Here is a 10,392-nt window from a genome sequence, read left to right as displayed (position 1 = left end):
GCCCCCTCATCATCCCTCCTTCTCCATACAGCCTCATCGTTCCTCCTTCACCACACAGCCCCCTCATCATCCCTCCTTCTCCATACAGCCCCCTCATCATCCCTCCTTCACCACACAGCCTCATCGTCCCTCCTTCTCCACACAGCCTCATCATCCCTCCTTCTCCATACAGCCCCCTCATCATGTCGCTTTTCACACAGCCCCTCATCATGACCCTTTTTCCATACAGCCCATCATTATCATCTCCCCTTCTCCACACAGCCCCTCATCATCTTCCCTTTACAAGCCCCACTGAAGTTACATCAACCCTTTCCAAAATACATCCTCTCACCACTCTCACTGAATCCTGGGTCTTCATTCTTATTGGTGCAAGAGTCCATTGTGCAGCTTCTCGGTCCTCTCCTCAGGGGGCTCCATGGTGCAGCCTCTCAATTCATTCCTCCAGCAGCCTCAGAACAATGCTGCTTCCTGCTTTCAGGTCCCTGGTCTGATGGAGGCCCCGCCCCTTCCGGTGACATAATGCCATTGCAATGCCCTCAAAAAATCAGTCTCACAGCCTGTGGCTCTGTGCTGTGCGTGGTGTGTTATTCCACACCCGGAGCCGGCCGTCTGCACTGCTCAGCAACAAGTGATGTGATGTGAGCGCTTTCTCATCACCTGCTGCGGCCACTTCTATTGATCTCTTCCAGCATGCCACAGCTGATAGAGCGGTGAGTGCCACAAGATCAGTAAAAGCCGCAGCAGCAAATGATGAGAAAGCGCTCACATCACTTGTTGCTGAGCAGTGCAGACGGCCGGCACCGGGTGTGGAATAACAAACTCACCGCTGGGTGCAGGCGCCGCAATCCTAATACAGGGCAGAGCAGGCACTGAGTGAGGCAGGAGTCTGTTGCTGGTGAGGGGGAGGGCCCACTGGGAGGCGGGCCCACCGGAGGATTCTCCGATCTCCCGGTGGGCCAGTCCGACGCTGGGCAAGTGTCTGTATGGAGCATCTTATAGGGCCATAATAAAGGTTTGTGCAGCACTATATGGGGCAAATATCTTTATGGAGCATCTTATGGGGTCATAATCAGCATTTGTGCAACATTATATTGGGCAAATGTGTCTATGGAGCATCTTATAGGGCCTTTATTAACCTTTATGCAGGATTATATGGTGCATATTCTAATATGGAACATCTTATGGGGCCATCATATACTGCATGGAGCATTATATGGGGCTCCTGATTCAATATAGATACTCAAAAACACTTAACCTACTGATGTCTCAATTAATTTTACTTTTATTGGTATCTATTTTTACTTTTGACATATACCGGTAGCTGCTGCATTTTCCACCCTAGGCTTATACTCGAGTCATTAAGTTTTCCCAGTTTTTTGTGGCAAAATTAGGGGGGTTGGCTTATACTTGGGTCGGCTTATACTCGAGTATATACGGTAATCATGGAGAAGCATCTATCAAACACCCCATTACTAACTCCATAGTCAAATTTAATAAAGGCATTATTACTGATGTCACTGCCAGTCACAGGCCAGTCTGCCAGTCAAAGGCAGCCACATTCTCACGCTCTGCTCAGTGCATTCTGGCTGGCATGGAGAACGTTCGCATCAGTAATGTGACTGCTACCCAAACCATTTGAATCATCATGAGACATGGCCATAAATGGATTATTGACAGAAAAGTGAGTATAACTTTGTTTTTTTTTATTTTTATCTTTGTGAATAAATGAGTAAAACGGGGTCTGGAGATTTTTATTTCAAATAAAGGACTTTGTGTGCTTATTTCAATTAAATTACTTTACTTTGTCTGTGTATTTATTACATTTGACTATGTGGTCAGCAATTGGAGAGTCTTATAGACGCCTTTCCATTACTAAATCCAGTTCCCTATGGGAACTCGGCTCTTTCTCCTCTCCTCTACCTCTTTGGCATAAGGTCAGTACATTTCATCAGCGACCTGATCGCTGCACCTGGTTTCCTGTTCTAGACCTGTATATGTGCTCTATATGATTGTTTCTCCGTAATAGCCTTGCTCCTACCTGCTAAGTATGGGGGACTCCCCACCCCTACGATAGGGTCTTCACAGTATGTTCTTGTAATTGTATGGGGCAGAAATACTGTTGTTACAGCTGTTAATTAGTACCATTATTAATTTTGGACCTGATGTTATTGTTGTTGTTATTGTTTTTCTTGTTTCCCCTTTTTTTCGGTTCTTTTTAATATATTACATGTATATATGTACAGTTCACTTATATGTTTGTATCTGTTTTACAGTGAGGTTTTGATAAAGACCCGCTGGGGTCGAAACGTTACCCGAATTGAATAGTCCGCCACCCATTTACCTCCTAAAAAAGCACCTGGTGATGTTTATTATATATGTTAATAAAGAAACTACACAGTTTGCTGAACTTTCAACCAATTGAGTGTGGCTGATTTTTCCTATACTTGGACTATTTTTGTTCATGCCTGCACCAACCCAGTGACAGTGTGCACATCTTTTTCCTGGATTTACATGATCTCGTTGATGACTGCACCTGTCTTCCAATGTCTACTCAAACATTCGCATTTGACGATGTAACAGCTTCAACTATTCTCTCCAAAATCACTAAGTCTGGTGATTTCTTACGGACACCAACGCAGGATATTAGAAGCAAGGACTATGAAAGAGAACGTAGAAGATTAATGTCTTACGATCTTCATTCTATCACTTTGGCAGAATACTACAAACTGGGCCATATTCCGAGGGGTTTGCGATGTAATCTGCGTCCAACACTTTTTTCGGACAGACCCGCTTATTGTGAGAAGTACAAGCAGATCTTAAACAAGTGTTCCTTGGACATAATTCTCCTGACTATAGAAACCCTCCAGACGGCCATTGAAGAATCAGAAGCCAAAGTTAAATCCATTGAAGAACAACTTTGCTCAACTAACTCTTCCCCGGGTTGGCAGAACTTAAAGTCTAAAATTGACAAAATTATTGAAGACAACCGCAGATCATTACAAGAAAAGAAAATAAGTAAATTCTATAGGGACTCAGAAGACTACAGACTGGAACGTGTTTACAGATGGAACGAATCAACAAATTATGGACGAGGACAATTCTCTACAAGGCGCCCTGGCTCATTCAGTTCGGACAGCAGTGGTTCTTCCCACAATTACAATCAGAGACATTTTTTAGGCAAGGGACCTCCTCCGAGGGGCAACTCACGACAACAAGGAGGAGACCGACCAGGAGATCGTACCGTAAATCCAACAGATCGCATGGTGACGAGGTCGCAGGTAGGGATCCCAAATCCGTCATAAACATTTCCTCTTATACCCTGAGCCCCTCTGAGCTTTCTGTTTTACAATGTGGTCTTTCTTTTTGCCCAACCCCTCCATGGGATAGCTTTAAACTTGAGCAGGACCTCCAACATTTTTTTCGCAATATTAGATTAAAAACACACTTTGGCCTACAGAATGATCGTGTCCGGGATAGACCTCCCTTCAACTCAGGGAGCCCCATCCCCGAATTATCCATCTCATCCTTAGGTTTATTTAACAAGAGCTCGTTCCATCCGCCACGTACGTACCATGCAGCAGAAACTTGTATTGATTTAATACATAGGGATGTACAAAGTATTCTCGTCAAACAACAAAAGGGGTTGCTCCCAACTAAAAACAACATCACACCCTTGGAAAGACAAGCTTTAGAATCTCTACGCCATAACAATAATATAGTAATCAAGCCGGCAGACAAGGGGGGGGCCATAGTCATCATGAATAAAAACGATTACCTAAGAGAAATCAACAATCAATTGGCGGACACATCTACTTATCTAAAAATCTCCCATGATCCCACTGCCGCGACTAGGTCCAAAATCAACACTATTCTCAGTAAGTACCTCGCCCTTGGATGCATAGACCAAAAAACAGCTACCTTTCTATCCAACCCACACCCCACATTACCCGTCTTTTATGTTCTCCCCAAAATTCATAAATCCCTCACGAATCCCCCGGGCCGCCCCATAGTCGCATCAACAGACTCCATCCTAGCACCTCTGTCCATTTTTTTAGAAAAGTATCTGACCCCATTGGTTAAAAATACAAAATCTTTTATCCTGGATACAGGCCACTTTATCAGGACAATCAAGCAGTTTTCCTCGGTCACATCACATTGCCTTTTGACTACTCTTGATGTCAAGAGTTTATACACATCCATCAAGCACGAACTAGGCTTGGAGGCGGTTGATAACCTACTACAGACCCTAGATCTTAGCCCACAATCCCAGCAGTTTATTTTAGACCTTCTCTCTGTAGTCCTCAAGGACAATTTTTTTATGTTTGGAGATCAGTTCTACCTTCAAACCTGCGGGACTGCCATGGGCTCTAATGTGGCGCCAGCATACGCGAACATCTACATGGACACATTTGAGAACAAATACATTTATAACAAAACACTGTTCCAGAAAAACTCTAAATGCTGGCTCCGATACATCGATGATGTGTTCTGCCTATGGGATGGAACACCAGATACTTTTTCTTCTTTTGTTTCACAGATCAACAACATCAGACCAGAGCTGCAGTTCACCCCTAGCTGTGACACCCAGAAAATCCCATTTTTGGACACCTTGGTGACCAAAAATGACAAAGGGGGTTTGGACACGGATATTTTTGTAAAACCCACTGACTCTAACAATTTACTTCTTTTCACAAGCTGTCATCCTAGGTCTACCCGTGAGAGTCTCCCACGCTCCCAATTCCTGAGGGTCACCAACATTGTTTCTGATGCAGACTTGGTTGGTTCACGGTTGGACGACATGGCCCAAAAATTCAGGAGCAGGAAATACCCAGAAAAAATTCTTACAATGGAAAAACAGAGGGCACTTGAACGCCCTCCTTGCAGATCCAGCGTTTCTAAACCCGAACGGGTTCCTTTCGTACACACACACCACCCCGTCATGCCACTAATCTATAAAACCATCAACAAGCACTGGCCTCTCCTTTCAGAAGCCTACCCACAAGTAGCATCCTTCCAAACACCAGCACTGATGTGCAAACGCAGACCTAGGAACTACAAAGACTCCCTGGTCAGGGCCGACATTGGCAGTCTCACTAAACAACCTATACAACAATTCCTGAGCTCGCAGTGAATGGGTACATTCCCATGCTTGAATTGCGCATGTTGTGCCAATGTAATTAGATCCAGTGAATTCCTACATCCGCACACAGGCAAGAGTTTCAAGATTAATGGATTTTATACTTGTGAAACCAACTTTGTGGTGTACCTTATTAAATGCCCGTGTGGCCTCCTGTATATAGGGGAGACCACGCAGCATGTGCGTGACAGAATTTCGAGCCACAAATCTACAATTAGACTGAAAAAAACTTGGCTCCCACTTCCACACCACTTTGCTCTGGCCAACCACTCCGTTTCCCAACTCCGCTACCAGGTGATAGAAAGGGTAGAAAAACCCAGACGTGGGGGTGATCACGTTAAACTCCTGAAGGAAAGAGAATCCTTTTGGATTTATACGCTACAAACTATGGCCCCCAAAGGCCTTAACAGGGAATTAGATTTGATCTTTTAGTTGAGTTGATTGTTCTATATGTAACTTTGATATATTGTAACTATATCTGCCGCAGGTTCTCCAGGTTCTCCGGTCAAGGTCGCCCCCGTTTCTAACCTATGTCATTCTTTTTGTCTCCACTCTTCCTTCCCACATCAGACCTCTTGAGCAAATATTATAAGAAAAATATGTATTTGGTTTTCTTTTCCTCTATTCGGCTGATCTGGGTAAGTCCCTTATATTTTTCTCATTTTTTAAAAAAACTTTTTTCCTCCTTTTCCTCTCTTTTCCTCCTTTTCCTTGAGATTTTTATTTTTGTATTTTTAATATTATTTTTGTATTTTTTTATTTATGTACAACTCCCTATTTTTTCCTCCCGTCTAGAGGTAGTGTATACCCCCATTTTAACTTGCTTACCGATATTAGGCACAACTCTGCTTACTTTAAACATACACACCTTTCTCTCTTCTCCTTTTTTTTTCTATTACTATTTTTTATTTAATTTTTTCCATCTTCTTTTGCTGACTCTGTGACACCTCCATCTATACCTCCAATACATATACACCCGGTTCCCAGCCTTTTGCTTTCATGTTCTCTCTGTTTTCTCTTTATACACGCTCCCTAACTTCTCTCTTTACATACACGCTCCCTTAGCCCTCCACGCTGGTTGCTTGGACTCCGCCCCAACCTGCAGTAGCTTTAACCAGAGCGCTCTTCATATATCCCTGAGCACACTACGCAGGCGCGGGACTATCACACTGTTGGCATCTACTCTGCGGCCACAGCGCAGACTCGGTCTGAATACACAGCGTTCCTAGCCTCTTTCCCAGTCCGAGCCACTGCGCAGACCCGGATATCACCGTATGGGTCTTGTGTATAAATACTTGCAGCCTTACACATTTGCTCCTACATCACCCACCAGGCGGACGCGCTTCCACACAACTCCACCAGAGCTGGTAATTATTAAGTCGTTCTCCTCTTACTTATAGTGGCTTACTTGTTTTACTGGCCATTTGCTTATTCCCTGTTGTTTTCTCTCTACTTCCCCTTAGCCCTATGGGAACTCGGCTCTTTCTCCTCTCCTCTACCTCTTTGGCATAAGGTCAGTACATTTCATCAGCGACCTGATCGCTGCACCTGGTTTCCTGTTCTAGACCTGTATATGTGCTCTATATGATTGTTTCTCCGTAATAGCCTTGCTCCTACCTGCTAAGTATGGGGGACTCCCCACCCCTACGATAGGGTCTTCACAGTATGTTCTTGTAATTGTATGGGGCAGAAATACTGTTGTTACAGCTGTTAATTAGTACCATTATTAATTTTGGACCTGATGTTATTGTTGTTGTTATTGTTTTTCTTGTTTCCCTTTTTTTTCGGTTCTTTTTAATATATTACATGTATATATGTACAGTTCACTTATATGTTTGTATCTGTTTTACAGTGAGGTTTTGATAAAGACCCGCTGGGGTCGAAACGTTACCTGAATTGAATAGTCCGCCACCCATTTACCTCCTAAAAAAGCACCTGGTGATGTTTATTATATATGTTAATAAAGAAACTACACAGTTTGCTGAACTTTCAACCAATTGAGTGCGGCTGATTTTTCCTATACTTTCCATTACTAACCCCTGGGCTTGATGTCAGCCGACATTACAAAGCTGACAGACTCCACAAATATTACCCCACTTGCCACTGCACTAGGGTAAATGGGAAGAGCAAGCCTAATAACCAGAATTGGTGTATCCCTTATGGATGCACCATTTTGGGGGGCAGTTGAGGGCTGCCATTCTTAGTCTGGGAGAGGGTCAATATCCATGCCCTCTTCCTAGGCTATTAATATCAGTCCACAGCTGTCTGTTTCGCTTTTGCTGTTTAGTAAATATAGGGGGGACCCCGCGTCATTTTTTTGGGGCCTCCCATCTAATAACCAGTAAAGGCTAAGCAAACAGCTGTGAGTTGATAATAATAGCCTGGATATCAGGGCTGAGTGGTTGCATCATGCCACTGCTCAGCAATGCATCCAGATGTAGCTGAGCTGGAGCACGTCGTGGGACATATTGATTATCAGCAGACATGTGAGGAATACTGTGTTTTTAATTTTTATTTTTACATTAATAAATGGGAAAAGGATGGTTGAGGTGTGCTTATTTCAATTAAAGGACTCTTTTTCTGTGTGTTTTTTTCAATTAAAGGGCTTTGTGCTGTGTCTGTGTCTTTTTTACTTTTGATTACGGGGTTAGTAATGATGAGGTCTTATGGACACATCTCCATTACTAACCCCTGGGTTTGAAAACAGCTGACATCAACCCAAAACTAATAGTCCACTTTCCACCACACCAGATCAAGTAAGAAGAGCCAGGCAAAGAATTGGTGCATTTAAACAGATGCACCTTTTCTAAGTGACACTCCAATATCGATGGCCCATTCCCAGTCTGAGAAAACCAGCCCCCAGCTGTCTGCTTTAGCTTGGCTGGTGTCACAGGGTGTGTTAGATGCTTTAGACAGTCGCTCTTCATCTGGCTGCAGAAGGTCTCTACGTTTGTTATTGCAGACATCTTCTCATATCCTTCTGACTTTTGGACCCAGTGACACCCTCCCTCCAACTCTAATTGACACACCTAGACCTTGATATTTATAGGTTCCCAGTCTGCTTCAGGGAGTCGCCTGTGATATTCAAATTTTCCCATTATGAATGCCTGGAGCTATAGAAGTCACTTACTTTTTCTCTGGGACTGTTGGAGAACGTTTGATGTTGTCTCTCTGGAGTCTGCTCAAGCTAAGTTGCTTCGCCCTTGTTTGTCTCCCTTCTTATCTTTAGCGTTCAGTGGGACTGACCACTGCTCATCCTCCCTTCCCTATTCTGGGCCTAGTTCTAGGGATATACAAGGCATAGGTTCCTGCTCAGCAATTGGCGTGGAACCAATATAGGGACAGTACGGGAGATAGGGTGCTATTAGGTCTAACTAGGGGTCTCCACTCACTCTTTCCCTAGTAATTTGGCTTCCTTCCCCTCTTCCGCTCATGTTGCACTTAGTCTTTCCACATTGTGTGTAACATTATCACCGGCTGTGCATATTTAGGAAAAAAAAAATATTGACACGTGGTTTTATTTATGTGCATTTTTTACTTGGACTTTTTTGTTTTCTCCTTTGGCTATGGATCTGGTTGCAGGATATGCTGTTTGTCTCTGGAGGTGAATGACCTCTGCTATGAGGTTAAGCAACAGCAACAGTGGCTGAAGGTTGCTGATATTGGGGTCTCTGCAGTTAGGCTGGTGAAGCTGGAACCCAAGGTTGCCCTCTCAGACAGGTTTTCTGGCAGTAGAGACAATTTTTATGTGTTCAAGGAAGCTGGCAAACTGTATTTTAAACTTCGTACTCACTCCTCAGGAAATGAGGTGCAACAATTTGGTATTGTGATAATAATGCTAATAATATCCTATTTATATAGCGTCAACATATTTAGCAACGCTTTACACATTTTGCACACATAATCATCGCTGTCCCCGATGGGGATCACAATCTAAGTTCCCTATCAGTATGACTTTGGAATGTGGGAGGAAACTGGAGTACCTGGAGGAAACCCACGCAAACATGGGGAGAACATCTCTCAAGGAGATCCTCAATCCTAGGCTATCTCTTTGCTGCAGGAATCGGTTTGTCTCTAATCTGTGGAGGGATATTTTGAGGCTCTAGCCCTTATCTATAATGACCCTGACTGAGTCTCGTTGGCTGAATCCAGGTTACCTCGCCTTCAGAAGGGGAATTGGTCAGTGGAGACGTATAGCTCCGAATTCCGCAAATGGGCGACTGATACAAAATGGAATGACCTGACTGTCAGAAGCCAATTTCTTCAGGGCCTCCCTATGTCGTTGGCTATACGTGTTGATAGACTCCTTCCAAATAGGTGGGTAATACCACCTTCTCCGGAGCCTCTTTTACAGGTTATTGCCCCTTTGTCAGGACAGCGGTCTGGTGGTTAACCAGTTCTAGGGAAGGTGGAGGAGCCCATGCAGTTAAGGGTTGTCTCTGCATCATACTTTTACCCGGAGATTCGTAAGCATAAAGGGCATTTTATTGGGGCCTGTCCTTAGATGCCTAAGCAAAAGGAAACTCGTTTAACCCTTGGTAGTCTAGTGTTGAATAAGCAAAGGGTGAATTTATCATCAACCTGCAGTTCCCATTTTGTTCTGACAGCAGATGTGATGCTGGAGAGCAAAGCTAAGGAGATTTCTGTGTTTCTTGAGAGTGGAGCTGGAGTCAGCATGGTTGATGCTGAGTTTGCTAGAACTCATGGGTTGGCTTGCAGCACTTAAGTTAAGCATATTCCAATCTTCACCATCGACTCAGTGCCACTTGCACAGAAAGCTCTGACTCAGATTATACATAATGTAAGACTGAGGGTGGGGTTGGTTCACTGTGAGATAATTTCTTGCTATGTCCTGGATGGTCTTCTCACCCCAATTGTATTGGGTCTTCCCTGGTTGGTGAAACATAATTCGTTAGTGGATTGACAAGCCAGGGAGATCATTGAGTGGGGAGATTACTGCCATGAGTACTGTTTAAATATGAATATCTTTCTGCAGTCAGTCTCTACAGTAACTTTATCTGCATTTTTGTCTGGTTTGGATGATGTTTTTCTGAGAGGGGGTATAAGGATTTGCCTCCTCACCGTACATATGACTGTCCTATTAACTTCCAAATTCCATGAAGGATTGCTTTGCAGAAAGTCTGGAGAAGGGACATATCTGACCCTCATCTTTGCCCGTGGTGGCAGTGTTCTTCTTTGTGAAGAAAAAAGATGGCGGTCTACGTCCCTGTTTAGATTTCCAGGAATTAAATCAG

At 43.8% G+C, this 10,392-nt stretch overlaps 1 protein-coding gene across 1 annotated transcript; it reads left to right on the top strand.

The window, feature by feature from the left end:
- The first annotated feature begins 2,960 nt into the window (after window positions 1-2,960).
- On the top strand, window positions 2,961-7,085 carry LOC143809891 (uncharacterized). The gene is made up of 4 exons (XM_077292863.1): window positions 2,961-3,278; window positions 5,708-5,775; window positions 6,601-6,650; window positions 6,990-7,085. Exons 1-4 carry the CDS (start codon window positions 3,065-3,067, stop codon window positions 7,030-7,032), a joined length of 375 nt encoding a protein of 124 aa, XP_077148978.1. The 5' UTR covers window positions 2,961-3,064; the 3' UTR covers window positions 7,033-7,085.
- Window positions 7,086-10,392: the final 3,307 nt, after the last annotated feature.

The sequence above is a fragment of the Ranitomeya variabilis genome, chromosome 2, assembly GCF_051348905.1.
Source record: "Ranitomeya variabilis isolate aRanVar5 chromosome 2, aRanVar5.hap1, whole genome shotgun sequence".
Lineage (NCBI taxonomy): Eukaryota > Metazoa > Chordata > Amphibia > Anura > Dendrobatidae > Ranitomeya > Ranitomeya variabilis.
The sequence above is the reverse complement of the archived record's forward strand: the minus strand, read 5'-3'. Positions and strand labels throughout refer to the sequence as shown.